We start from the raw sequence: 15,449 nt of genomic DNA, 5'->3' as shown, positions 1-15,449 counted from the left end.
GTGAAATCATTCTCCTACCCAGAAGTTAAAAATACAACTTAAAACTCACTCTAGTTCAGTTGCTGTTATGGGAATTGGAGAAGGAATTAATTGAAGTGCTATGACCTGACTTAAGCAAGGAGTCATATTTAGACAAGCTTCTTCTAGCCCTAAAACCTAAAGATCTCAGAAAGTTGTATTCACCTTCTATAGAGTGAAAATATATAGCCATGTTTTTATCTTTCTAGTCTTTGGAAATTAGATGAGGTAATTGGAAATTACAGGAAAATATGTGGCACTCCAGTGAGAAAAATTATTTTTTTCGGTGGTTTGCCTAAGGACTTTTGATACCAAAATAGTAACAAGATTCAAAGTACAAAGAAGGTTGATTCAATATTCCTTTAGGGAACTGTCCTGAAGAATATGTAACAATCTGCTTCAGACAAGCAAATGTGAACTCAAAGACATTTTCTAAATATCACATTCTTTCATGCTCTCACAAATAATTGCATGACTGCCAGTGACAATGGCATTCAATTGTTAAAGGAAATAATTCTGGCTGCATCTTTGAACAGATGGGTAAAAATGGGGTGTGTATTAAGGCCAGAATAAATTGGCTCGCTTTGAAGAGGTTGGCAGATTACAATAATCTTCACTAGCAAAACCAGACCGTTCCACACTTGGAACTATACCCAAGGTATTTTTTTTTTTTTTTTTTAATCTGATCTTGTAGAAGAGTTAGCTGACTTATAGAGGCTGTACTCAAGCCAATGAATACTATATATATTGGACATGAGATTTTCCTGCTTTGAAGATATGGTTTAGGGATAATTGTTTCTAGCATAGACAACTAATTGTTCAAAGGATGCAGCATTTTATAAAGTGAAATCTAAAAATAAGAACAAAGAATGGAAGACTTCCATATGATTTTCTACAGAATTTGTAGAATTAGTCATGCTTGACACTTTCATATTCAGAATGTAAGTAATATTTAGCAGCTCTTCTAGAACGAGAATTCACCTGAAGTTCAAAGTGTTTCAGGAAACTTAGTTTTATTAATGTTCATTACAAATACTTTCTTGTACTACTTTTTTTCTGCTTGACTATATGTTGTGCTATGTCCAGTGTATAACAAAAAGAAGCTAGACTGTGTCTTTGATGTTCCTTTGAGGATTAGGCTGTAAATGGACTCTAGAATTTAAAGTGGAAAATATTAGAAAAAAAAATTCAATGTCACACTTCCTGCATAGGATATTTAGATTTTTAAAAGCATCAGTTTTTACTTAAATTCTCTTTCTATTAATTTCTAAAGAAAAGTACTATCCTACAATGATTCCGTGCCTGTAACTTTCCATACTGGTACTACAAACAGTCTTAGACCCTTAGGATTCTACCTAACTACATTAAGGATGGTGAAGTCAAATTTAAGTTTGACAATTTATGGAAGAATCTTTGGTTTTTTTCTTAATGCATATATTCTGCATACAGTGTATACACTCTACCAAACCCACACTTTTTATGCCACTGCACAATTATTCTGCCACAAGCTCCTAGAACAAAACAGCTGATTGCCACACATGGAAGGGCTGTAAGTCAGGAGTCTAATCACTGTGGTTGAGCAATCCAGTTGCGGTACAAGCGTAGTGTAGGAGCAGAGTATATGTATGTTGACATGAACGCTGACTTAATTGTGTATGTCATGGGCTGTGTATGTGCCTCATTTTACCTTTCCTGCTGTCCTTTATTTTATTTTCCAGATACATCTGTTAGAAATACGGGTGATAGGGGTGTTGTTACGCTCCAGTGTGTTTTAATAGTTTCCAACCATTTTTTTAATTCCATGCAATTACAGGTCCTAACCAGAGATTCATGAATTTTGCTCTTCCTCATCATATGTTCCCATTTTCATGTTTTGTTCAGCTATACCTTATAGAGTGATGAGATCAGACATTCAATAATACTTGCATTGCAAATATACAAAGAAATGCTGTCAAGCTGTGCATGTACGTTCTTGCAAACTTCAGAAAGAATAGTCAGAAGGGCTTGTCCATCTGTTACCAATGTAATGCAGTTTATCATCTATGAGCTTTTTAGCTCTGAAGTAACTTTTAGACATCCATTTAAACATTTTTCTCGGCTGAATTTTATTTTGTCTTGCCATTAAAAAAACTTAAGGAAATATATTTTTAATTTATCAAAAAGATAGCAGGCAAAAGCATTTGGATATTCAAGACCTAAAAAATGATAGCATATTAGAACTCTGGAAGTAGATCTGTTTCTCCAGCCTGCTTTCCTTTTGTTAGTCAATATGAGTCTTTGTTTCCCAACTATATTCTAGTTTGTATTTACATGCATTAAATTTAGATTGGCATGTATGAAATGTGAGCAGTGATGTTCTTAGTTGACAGTTTCTTTCAGTTTAGTTTTATTTGTTTGTCTAGTGGGTAGAGAATTAATATGTATTAGTGTATTTTCTTATATAGTAAGAATATTGTTGGTTTTTTTAAAGGTTTTTTGAATGATTCGGTTACTAAGTGCATTGTGGCTCTACGCTTGACTGTGATAGTGAAAGTCAGTACCTGCATACCTGTGGGAAGCCATTCAGATAACTTCCAGTGTTCGGGAAAAGGAAAATGTATCACCAAACCAGAAGAGGTAAGGTGAACTTATCAAGACCTTCATGTGCTGTGGAAATTCCATGATAATATAAACACTGAGTAAATTCTGCTTGGTCCTCTGAGTGTGTGCATACTTTGCTGCTGTGTAACAGGCTTCTAGAGCTCACAGGTGTTGCTGAATAACAACAATATATTTATTTGCTATTCCTAAAAATCAAGTGCTTGAAGTAAGGAAATAACTGATATGAGATGCAAAGATTCATACACTCCCCTGGCGATTAAAAAAAAGTAGTATTCAAATCAGGTATAAGGTAATGTGCACTGCACCTAACTGCCACTCTACAATAATATTTATGAGGGGCACGTGGCGGGCACTTGGGATCCCCAGTCTCCAGACCAGTGTGTTCCAGTTCATTAAGTCCTCAACCTTCTTTGGGTTTTAGGTCTGATTTAACCTAGTACTTACCTCTCCACCTCTCAATAATTGCTCACTCAGAAATCACTGATCAGTGCAATGGAAATGTCTGAGCATAATTATGAGAAGAAATGTAATGGAATTGTTTGGTAATGTTTGGAAGTTTTCCTGTACTTTCTCTTTTACATAATACTACATTGAGAGATTACAATGGTGACAGCAGTTCCACTGGCCACTGTGAATTTTTTGTGCCATCTAGTAACATGAGAAAAGAAGAACCAAATATGTCAAATTTGCAGTATGTGTACTGCTTTTACAAAACCCTACTGTCCTTCTGAGAATGAGATCCTGTATTCTCTGTTACCTTCTATAAGTGTTGATTTTATTTCATGGATTAAAAGTAATTTATAGCACAAATATGCGCAGTTAATCTTTGGTTTTATTAATATTCATTTGGGAGATAAAAGCAATAGTAACTGTTGAGTAAATATTAACAGCTGTGAGCGTGCTATGAGCACAGAAAATCTGGCATATTTAGGGAATTCACTGTTAGTTCATCTGCTACCATTTTCTAATTTAAATTCTCAATAAGCATGTTTGATAGAAAAAGGACGTTTTGAATTGTAACAACAATAATTAAATTGCTACAGTAATCTATATATACATGGCAGGGCTAACATCTGGAATAATTAAGTATCTACTTTATTTCTCACAAATGAAATTATAAAATGCTTGAGGTAGTGTGTGAACACAATTATTGCAAGATGCATTTAGAAATAAGTGCTACTTTACCATACCAGCTGGCTGCTATCCAAATAAATTATTCATTCAGATACAGTGTCCTATCTCATATTCCAGTTTAGTTTTTCTGCTTTACTGTATTTAACATTTTTATTTTATAAATTCAAAATCTTGAATTTTGTTTATGTAAATATTATGTTTAAATTTACCATATATAACAGCATATCAAAATGTCTTCTTTTTACATTTTTTGTCAAATTTAGAATTGTTGATTAATAGTCTTATTTTCTATTTTTTCATGTTGTTTGACCATTTTGATGACTCCAATTTCTTTCTCTTATTGCATGTCATATGTCATGAAATAAAAATAACTTACCCTGTATCTGTGCAGACGTATTAAGGCTTTTCTGTGTTAAGGAAAATGCTTACATGGATTTTAATAACGATCTTTGTTTTATAAATCTTTGAGACCTGGCAAGTAAAATAAAATCTTTAAAAAGAAAGATATACTGGTGTCATGGCAAGAAAGAGAAGCTATTATGTCACTCAAAGACAGACTAATCAGTACCTGTAACGTCCCCACCTCTAATCTTGACACTCAAAGTTTTGTATGTTAAAGCTAGAACAGTTAGTGATAAATGAAACCCCCTCAGGCACATGTAGTGTGTTGTTTTCCCTGGAAAATGAATAGAAAAACTGAGGATTGCTCATATCTGTCCACCTATTCTTTCTTTGAACCTATGGAGTAATAGTGTTTTTGATGTAACATGCACTAGGCTGTAGCTGAGTGACACCCCTGTGGATGAAGCTGTGTAAGACAGAAATCATGTTGAAGTCTGTTTCTGAAGAGGCGTCTATCAGTTCATGGTACTCAGAGGACTGGAATTAGCAGGATTCTCAATATCTCTTATCTTCAAATACAATTTTAACTTCAGAATGGCAATTGCTTTTATTTTCACTGTCAAAAACTGCTCCTGAATTTTCTATAACTTGAACAAATGAGGAGTGTCCGCAACGATCCTGTTAAGTGCCATCAGACTTATGCCAGATAGCTTGCTGGGCTGGGTAGCTCACTAAAACCTCAGAGACAGTATTTCCAAATGTAGATAATTTATGCTGACCTTCCAACTCCAAGGAGAATAAAATGTCATGTTGTCTGTTTGTCTGTAGTGCTTTTTTAAATCTGCCAGTTTTACTTACTTTTTAGCCTATTAGTTATGTGATAGAACTTCCGCCAGAAAACTGATTAAGGCCCAGCATAAGCAACATAGTTAAAAAAAATAGAAGGTGCAGATTTCATTAAGCAGGATGTTTTTGCCATTGTTTAGCTCATCTCAAGTGAGATATGCCCTAAAATATCTTAATGATTTCCCTAATGATGGAGCAAACAACTGGTAAAATTACACGCTTGACATGTACGAGCCGTTGTGTCAGCTTCCTGCAAGACACACTGCCTGCACTTCTTTTTACAGAACCAAAACTTTAATTTTCTTTAGGTTTACAACATGCCCTTTGTGATTTTCTGTTTGTTTTTATTTATAATTCATTCTGTTTTGCACAACCTAGTCTTGCAGGATGCAAAGCAACTTATTAGCAGAATGCATAAAAGGCCTAGCGCCACGAACAAGCAAAGAGTTCTGCTGGCTGTAGTCATCGCTTACAGTGCCAAGAAGATTAATGATTGTCTTCGTGTTTTGATGTACTTCATAAGTTTAATCCAAATCTAGTTTAATGTAAAAGAATGTAGCAACACATCTGCTTAATGGGAAAGTTAAGTATAATTAACAATCTGCAGTGATATAAGTGCAGTGCTATACTGTTATCTACAGAGTGCATAAAACTACAAACAAATGAATTCTGGTCTAACCTGAAAGTCTCGGCCAGTTTTTACTCATTCCTTACTGATGCAAAATCTGGCTTCTACTCAGCTAGATGCTTTTTGTAGAATATGGATATGAAAAGGAAAGCTTTTATGGCAGAGTTTCTTTTTCAATTATTGTTGCTTTTGAAAGGAACATAAAATTTCACCACTTTGTTCAAAATTCTGTGAAGTGAGGAGATACTGATTTAAAGTCATGCCTTTTTCTTCCTCTGCATGAACTTTGTACCTCTACTTTGCTGCCATGCTTGCCCTTCTTCCACAATGGAAGTGGGAATGTGCCAGAAGGATAATACTGGTCTTGGCATCATCACAGTATAAATACCACTTTCACATTCTTATACTCAGCTTTACACTAGAATAAGTTGTCCTTAAACCAGTTAGCTGTGAATGGAAGAGAAAAATCTTGGTATTAACCTAAAGGGAGAGATTTATTTGGTGTGAATTTCTGATGCCATGTAGGATTTTAAAGTGAACTTTGGCCATCCGTTGGATTTGAGTGCCACAATTTTGCTAACATATGGGGATAAAATTATTTCTTTCACAGATTGCTCCGTTCTGTAACTTTGGCTCTCTCGTGTAAAATGTGGAAGAGCTGACTCTGTAAATATGAAATTTTATTGCTGGATTTAGAACTCTTGAGATTTACATAAAAAATAACTGGCCTCTCCCTGCACTAAGAAATGATGTGTTGAACTGAATAGCAACGATTTCCATGTCTTCTATATGGGTTAGAAACTTTGAGGCAGATCCACTTGATTGTATTTGTAGAAAGGCTAATTATAAAAAAGCCTCATATATACCTAAAAACGCGCTCTCCTGCCTTGGGACTTCATTTTCGAAGTACAATATACTCCTAAATACAAAATATATAATTATCATACAGCAATGTTTTGCTCAAACATTATAGCAATTCACTGTGAGTTGCAATAAATACTGGAAGTCTTTCTCAGCAAGAGAAAGAGTAGACATTAATTTTGTTCCGGTCATCTTAACAGCTTCTCTACTGTAATTTAAAAAAAAAAGACAAAGGTGAGCTTTTATGGTATTTCTAGTGTGAAATTTAGAATCTGACAAACACTTTATTACTCTGTTTACTTAAAATAGGAAAAAAGTACTATAATTCCAACTCTGTAATATGATAGTTACAGACTGGATAATAGGAAATTATATTAAAGGATTTATTTTATTGTCATCCAGAATGATGTATGATAGGTTTGTACTTCCATAATCAAGTAAAATACACAAATGAACTCTATTGATCATAGGTTGTTTTGAAATTCTTAGATAGTGACTTTAATACTAGCATTATGGCAGTGTGTAACTTCTTCTTAACGTAGTTTTTCTCAAATATGCTAGTACATGTCATTTATTCAGGAAAATAAGTTAATAATATCATTTGGGAAAAGTGAAGATGACGTGCCTAATAAAAATGGTGACACTTAAATCTTCTCTACAGAATAACTTGTCTGTTTCTCAGAACAGTTATCTGTCATGAGACACTTCAGTTTGAAGAGCTACAATGTTTTTCTTTTGCTGCTTTCAAAACCCATTTTGTTACCCACACTTTACAGTAAATGGATCCTTATATTATAGTCTTCAAGAGATACCAATATTATTTAAGCGTTTCTTAACTACGTATTTCATTAGTATTTTTGAGGCCATGACTGGTTGTTGCATTGTTTAGATATATTAATGCTTACACTATAATAATCCGCTTCCATTGCTTCAAAATGAGATTTTAGTGCAGGCAGAGCCATGCTGTTTGTGTGTGTGGACAGGACAGAGATTCCCTTCCTCTCCGATGGGTGGTTCAGGCGCTGATGTACTTTGCATCTTACTCTCAGATCTAGCATAAAACAACCGTGAACCTGAGCCTACCTAACAAATGTGGTGCCTCTCTCTTCTGACAGAGTTAACTTTGATGGGATGTTATACTTCTTGGATCTTTTGATGTAGATAAACCTGTTCTCATTTCCAGTGCGTACACAAAGACCAGAAACATATTTAGACTATGATCTTTTTAAATGGCACAGAATCTAGGTACAGTGCCTGGATCTGATCTTTCCACATTCTCTACTCACTTTGATTTTAAGAAAAAAAATACCATTTTTTTCATATTATGGTATCGCACTTTGTTCATCTGGAACAGGTGAGTTACCAAGACAGGCATCAACCTCGATTTTAAGTCTAAACTCAACACTCCGTTCCAGGAATGATAACAAACACTTTAAGTCAATAATGCAATTTAGTATCAATAAGAGTTAGAACAGCTGTGAAGAATGCTGCAGGCAACACGTTTAAGTGCATTATTTACCTGGGTCCTGATCCTATATATGCACAATGGTACTGCATGGCTCCAATGATAGGACATGTTGAGGACAACAGTATTCTTGAACCACTGATTGCTGTTGTCGTTAGGGACCAAAGTGATCCCTGTGCTGCTGAGTTTTCCACCAATGCTATATGGAAATGCAGAAATACTTGCTGTGTATTCAGTTAATTATTTAGTTCTTAAATAAAAGCAATTATCTGTTTTGCTCTGTTAGTCACTTTTCTGTATAAGCTTACATGAATTACCTTCAAAGTAATTTTGACAAGTGGTTTCCAACTAGAAAAGAAAATAAATATTATGTTTGTGTTTGCTTTTATTGAGATAGTGAGCTTGGAAATTGTTCTGCATCAAGTACTATTAGGCTAAATTTCTTTTTTCAAATTCCATATCTCAGAAAAAATACAAGGATGATTCTAGAAAAACCTGCCCAAATTCCATGAAATCAGAATTTTTATTGGAATATAATTTTGATATAAAATATTTTCCAAGTGTGTTTAAATACTTTTAAGTTACTGTGCTATGTGATTACAGTAATTTTGGCTGTGTTCTGCTTGTCTGTCTTTTCTGCCTGTTGAACTACAGTCTTTGGAAGGCTGTCATTGCTCATGTGTGAGATTTTCAGAGCTGTTTTGTGAAAAGGCTTGGACAGCCTTTTCAGAATACCAGAACATGTATAGACATTAGCAGGGACTTCTGGCACTCCTGATAATTAACATACCCATCATCTTGAGTTTTGGAGCTTAATAGTACTTTTCTCTACCAGTGTAATATTTGTAAGGAATAATGAAATCTGAGTTTCACTGAGTGAAGTCTTTTATTAATTTGAAGATAATTATTTTTTTTTCCTACTTAGGTCACAGCTGTTTATTCATATGAAGGAAACAGGAGTAAAAATAGAAAATAAAATACTAACCGCATCTCTGTTTCTAGTTCCATGCACATTCTGTACTTTGCATTACAATGTTTGTGCATGGGACAGCTGCATTCCAGCCCTGATGATCTGCCTTTGAAACATATGAGAGTGAGTGATGTTGCCATCTAGCGTTTAATGAACAAAGAAAGTAAGATATTTAATCTAAATATATGCTACATATGAGAGAGCTTTCCTTGCATCCATTCTTTGAGACTTTCTTGGCCATCTTGGTGACCTAAAGATTTTTTAAATCTATTTTCAATTATGTTATTGCTAACAAACATTTGCCATATCATGCCTACTATAGATGTTTTAAATGTATAACAGGTGTAGTGCTCTCTATCTTTTATTAAGCAGCAGGGTTTGGAAAAAGTAACAAATATGTGCAGAAGACATTTTAACAGAATTGAAGGGGTGTGCCACTACCGAAGGTGAGCCTCTGGGATCCCAGCGCTGCCCTTCACCTAAAGGGTGCATCTTTGTAGTAGGATTTGTTGCAATAAATCTGCATATTACTTATTCTGACAGTTATTCCTGTCTATAAATGTAATTTCTGCAATGGAAGAAAAAACTTATAGTGATTTAGATATTACAGATCTGATCCCAGCCTCCTCATCTAGATGAAATTACCCACATCATTACAAATTTTAGCTGAAAATATTGTCGCAGGTTTGGTATTTCAGAGGGTAACTTTGTGCATTTGATGTATTTACGGCAGCTACTGTTGTTATGAACAGGGAAACAACAAAACCATCTTTGTTCGGTAGAGTATTCAATGAAAACATAATTTTTGAAAATGTATTGTGAGGTACATATCCTGTTTGGTTTTAGGCAACTTTTTTCTGTGAGTGTGAGGATGAGTATCGGGGTTCCCTGTGTGAAGAATTTGATGCTTGTCAGAGCCAGCCCTGTCAGAACAACGCAACCTGCACCAATATAGCCCAGAAACATGACAGGAACAATTTCACCTGCAGCTGCCTGCCTGGTAGGTTTTGTATTATGCTTTGATTAATGCATTTTTTTGTTTTAATGTTCAGTGCATACCTCTTGCAGAGCAGTGACCTGTGCAACTTCAGATGCTAGGAAAGCAGGAGAATACAACATAAGGGCAGTCATTAAAACGGTGTGGAAGATTAATCTGTGAAAAATGCCACTGAAGGCACACAACCACAACCTGATGATGAGTGAATTATTCATAACTAATAGGACCTGGTTACCTAGTAAGAAGAGATGACCATAATTTAGTTTACATCAGCTTTTTCTTAATATTTTTTTTTCAGTATGGATTTTAAGGATACATTATAACCACCCTTTCAATAAACAGGGTTTCATTGTAATTAGCAAACTTTTCTTCTGTTGCACCAATCAAATGGACGAAAATTCTCTCCATACTATGCAGTTGTTGAATTGTTCCCCAGAATTAACTTAAATTTTGAAAACTTTTAAAAAAATTCATAAATGAAATAATTTGTGAGTTTTCTTAATGAACAAGTGTCTGAGTTCTCGGAAGTTATTTTAATAAAATTTGTTTTTAGAATGTAATTACATGAATATAGTCATCTTAATTAATTAAAATCAATATTAGACTAAATATGATTGTCATATGCTGGAGGGTAAATTAAAGATACGTGCTGATGGAAGAAACCTTACTAACTGGCTATTAGAGAAAGCTTTGCTCTCTCTGAACATTACAATTCAAAACCAAACACAGTTATCATAATAGAAGTTACTTCAATACATTTTCTAAAATCATTTTAATATAATAGTTGGCTAAGATTAGGATCAGTAGCAGGTAATTTATTTCACTTTCTACAAACATTCTACTGTACACTTTCATTTCTGTAATATGGGTTAGTTGATATTGGAGCGAAAGGACTTATTTGAACAATTAAAAAAAAGAGGGGTGGGGTGGGGAAAAAGGAAGATGCTTCCAGAGCAAGTCTTAAGATCTGCAGAACATAAAAACTGTATCATAAAGAACAGATAGAGAAATGAATGATTTGATCAGGTTTCTAGTGGTTGTGTCTAAATGGTTATTGACTGGCTTGAATGCTGGGTGGATACTTGTGTACATTAAATATACAGAAAAGGTATATGTAGCAATACTTCCTTTATTCTGCCCCAAAGCAGGATCATGGAGTAGGTGTTCTGATATTCCCTTAAAGATGGGAATATTCTTGTTCTATATGCTAATGCATTTCAGCACAGACTAGAGAAACTTCTAGCTGCACAGGATTATGTGCAACTACCAGCCTGAAAAATGACTGCGCCAGAAGTAGATGGATGCAAGTGATGCTTTAATGTGGCTGCCAGGTACCATCCTCTGAACAGACTGGTGAACTTTGCAGTTCAGAAAATCAGCAATGGCAAATTATTAAAGCCCCTTCTTTCTCTCCAAAGGCCAAGACATTTCCTTTTAATTATACTTTTTCTACCTCTAGGACTTCCACTTTTTCTTTCCTTGCTTAAAGTGCTTAGCAAATGTGCAGCAAGAAAAGGATTTATATTTGTATTTTTATATAAATTACCTGGATTTATACTGCTCTGAAAATAAAATCTGAAGTTATTATGGAGGTATACTCTATTGTATTTCATAAATTCACCAAAGGATCAATGGTCACTTTAACAAGATAATGTAAATACAGTTGAATAGTGATTTAAATATGAGAAGAGAGAGATCAGAGTGGTATGAACTTCAAATGTTTGAAGAATCCCTACTATTACTGTCATGTTTGAATATGGTTGATTCAGATTCTTTTGGATTTTGACAAGCGGTTTCCAATTAGAAAAGAAAAAAATTGTTATGTTTGTGTTTGCTTTTATTGAGATAGTGAGCTTGGAAATTGTTCTGCATCAAGTACTATTAGGCTAAATTTCTTTTTTCAAATTCCATATCTCAGAAAAAATACAAGGATGATTCTAGAAAAACCTGCCCAAATTCCATGAAATCAGAATTTTTATTGGAATATAATTTTAATAGAAAATAATTTTCAAATGCTTTTAAATTCTTGGGTTTACTTGTGTAAAAAAAGCTTTAGGGGGAACATTTATGATAATTCCGATGTGCTTATTTTAAAGCCTAAGTGTGTTTCCACTAGGAAAATTTAATATTTTCAAGTTGTACAACTAATTTTTGCAAAGTAACATAGATAAACTTCTCACTTATGTACAAGACTCCAAAGGTATCACTGCTGTTGTTACGCTTTGATCAGGCTGTGATAGTTCCTGCTTATAGTGGTAACTTACAAATTCTAGTGCCTTGATAAAGCAAATGTTACTTTATTTGTGTAATGATATAAAATCCTAGGGTTTTGTGTTGTTATTATGATCCCAGATATCTGTATCAAGTGCTTATGTATTTTTTTTTAAAATTTGGCCTCTCCATATTTTTAAAAGCAGCCTACGAGTTAAAAATATAGTCGCTATTAGGGGCAGGCATTTCAGTCTCTTGCCTCATAAAGCGTTAACACAATCATAGAATTGTGGTGTAGATACCATGTGGTGCCAGGAAACAATAACTGAGATCAGGCCAGTTTCTTGAAGAAACTTCTCTTAAATATTTTGGAAATATATTTCTATTGGGGCCTTTACCATCTTTTAACTTTGGATTTTATCCATTCCATTTAAAACCTGTTCCTCTAAAATATAAATTATGCCTTGTTATTTTTACAAGTGTTTCTTCTTGTCTCTAGAATGATTGTTAGCTCCTATTAGAGGAAAAAAAAAGTAAAAATCCTAAATATTTCCTTCTACAAAACCTCACCTACTTCTTAGGATATAAAACAAAGCTTACAATAGATGGAATGAAATTATTTGATTACCATATGTGAAGGCTTCCCTTCTGAATGATAGTATGATCAAGTCCCTCTGTAGATCCTGAGTAACCCAAATACAGTTGACTTCATTTATTACATTCTGAAACTTGCAAGGGTGTGCTCCATGGACTCCACACATTATGTTTAGGTTTAGCTTTTAATTTTTAAAAAATAATTTTTCTTAAGTTTTTTTAATAGCAAATGTCTAATGTTCTTCAGTTGGCTTAATGTTTGTTAACCTCAGTGGCTTATGTTTCTACCCATAATTCACACACACCCACACACCCAATTTGTGTGCACACATCAAAAAATAGTCAGGAAAACTAGCTGTTTTCATATAATTATGAGGTTTTTTAAAAATATTCATTTCATATGGAAAAATATTAAAGAAAATGGTAGATAAGAGCTTGATTATCATAAACGTCTCCATATGCAAGTTTCAGAAACATTTCTATGTGAATAGGATCATGTTTCCCAAATCCTGATAGAAGGAAATGCTGTGAAGGCAGTACCAGCACAAAGTGAATGGGTGTAATGATTCTGTGAGTGTGTCTCACCAGAAAACTGCTCCTCCACCAGTGGTGACTGCTTAGCACCTCTTAATTTGTAGCACTTGTGGCATATTTGCTATGAAATTCACAAATCACATCCTCTTTCGGATGGACAAAACATGCCCTATAGATAATAATGAGATGGGACACGTTTATTTTTGTAAAGCTGACATAAAATATTCTCTCTGATGAATTTTCCTGCGAGCTACGATGACAATCGCAGGAAGTCAGATTCCTGTAGCAAGCTTCAGAGCAACACAATCGTTTCTGCCTTTCTGTGTCAACGTTCTTTTGGATACATATTGAATTCCAGGGTAATTTTTAGCTTCCACAAACTTGGTAACAGTTTGAAGATGGAAAAATGTTTAAATGAGTTAAGCATATTCAAGACTGTGTTATGATTCATAAAAATAATCAGCTGAATGTGAGAACTTGAAAAAATATGAAGCCTATAAATGAAAGAAATCAGTTGATGTAGTCTTCTATAATACTTCATTGCCGTTTTTGTAAATTTTAGGTTAATTTGAGACCAATTAGAATTACAGAAAATCACTATTTATCAGAGTGAGACTGACATCCTTCCAAGTGCCTGTCTGGTCCAGAGCAGCTACCTCATGGGAGCATAGTTCTGCTTTTCAGCATCGTTATTTTTCTCCCGTTTAGGTGATTTATGGGCATTACTGCAGACACAACATACACCAGAGCTGCTTTTTCCAGGTTTTGCATTGCAGAAAATAGGATCATAATTTAGCACTCTGTAGCGTATAAAAGCAGTAAGGTGCACAGAGAGGAAAGTCTCATAGATCCTTTCTATAGTAGGATACTATACTATATATAATAGTATATATAGTATAGTATCCTACTCTCTCTCTCTCTCTCTCTATATATATACACTATGCTATACTAGCAACTCCCAGTATAACGATCTATGTAGAGAGCTATTCCGTAGTGACAACAATAGATTTGAATAGGAATAGGTATTAGCCAGCACAAAAGACTTATAAATGTTAATTTTGATTACATTAAAAATATTTAAGAAAAATAAGATTTTTTTCCCCTCTTTTTTTTTTTTTTTTTTTTTTCCTTCTCTCCTTTGTTTCCCCTGCATAAGCAAAATCCTAGTCCAGGCATGTCCTCTATCTGACTTTGAGATCTTTTCTGGAATACCTGTTCACAGCAGTGTGTTAGCAGTGTCGCCTAGTCATAGCTAACTGGTTTTTAACACCAGCCATTGTATTAAGCATGCTTGTTATGGCAGATATTTACAATTTTATGTAGAGTTCCTTTTAAAAAATGAAATGCTTCTATGTGTAATTTCTTCTTCAGTCATACATCCAAGATAGCTTCTTGGAGGTAAATAAAAATTAGAAATACAAATGTGTGGTATTTGTTAAGGAATGTAAATTTGGAGTGTTTAATCGTTTAGATTGTATTTTGTAAGTTTGTTCATTTTTTGGGGATGTGTTATAGACATCAGACATATGGAACAAAACAAACTTATGGTCAAATAGTACAGTACACACAATCTGTAGCTTGTGAACTTACAGGAGCTTATTTGGAAGAGCTTGCAACTGTGCTGAGCAGTTCTTCACAGCTCCCACTTAAAATAAACACACTTTTTGAAGCCCAGAAGTAGGAGCAAATGACAGTCATTCAGCATATGCACAAATAATTCTTAACGTCAAGTCCTGTTTAAAATCTTGCTAAAGTTTATTGACTTGAGATTCAAGATGCTTTTGAAAACCATTAAAAAATTACTTCTTTTTCGGTTATATGGATGCTGATGAGGACTCAACCCCAACCTCCACTAGACTACTGCTGTCAGAATATTGCTGCTGGTAAAATACAATTGATGTAATCTCTAGATTTCCACTACTTATTTATGTTTCTCCAATAAAGTATAAGTTCCAATTAGAAGTCTCATTTTATAAGAAATAAGAAGACTGTCCTGGATTCTCTTTCTCTCTTTGGTTAATTTTATTCAAGAAAACTAATGGTACTTTTTGAATGACCTAGTAATGCATTTAGTGACAAAACCTCATTTTTGCTGTATTTTCTGAATGTTTTGTGTTGTTTCGTAGGTTACACTGGTGAGCTGTGCCAGTCAGAGATTGATCATTGCATCCAGCAGCCATGCCAAAACGGAGGTACCTGTTCATCCAGCATCCATGGTTTCACTTGTCAGTGCCCAGAAGGTAAACAG

The 15,449-nt window shown here is 34.3% G+C and overlaps 1 protein-coding gene across 1 annotated transcript in view; it reads left to right on the top strand.

The window, feature by feature from the left end:
- Positions 1-15,449, top strand: part of DNER (delta/notch like EGF repeat containing) — a 139,459-nt gene that overhangs the window by 83,706 nt on the left and 40,304 nt on the right. The window contains exons 5-7 of the mRNA XM_037407081.1: positions 2,489-2,634; positions 9,712-9,865; positions 15,328-15,441. Coding sequence (XP_037262978.1) covers positions 2,489-2,634; positions 9,712-9,865; positions 15,328-15,441 — 414 coding nt within the window. The remainder of the gene's footprint in view (positions 1-2,488; positions 2,635-9,711; positions 9,866-15,327; positions 15,442-15,449) is intronic.

Source organism: Falco rusticolus, chromosome 13 (genome assembly GCF_015220075.1).
Source record: "Falco rusticolus isolate bFalRus1 chromosome 13, bFalRus1.pri, whole genome shotgun sequence".
NCBI lineage: Eukaryota > Metazoa > Chordata > Aves > Falconiformes > Falconidae > Falco > Falco rusticolus.
The sequence above is the reverse complement of the archived record's forward strand: the minus strand, read 5'-3'. Positions and strand labels throughout refer to the sequence as shown.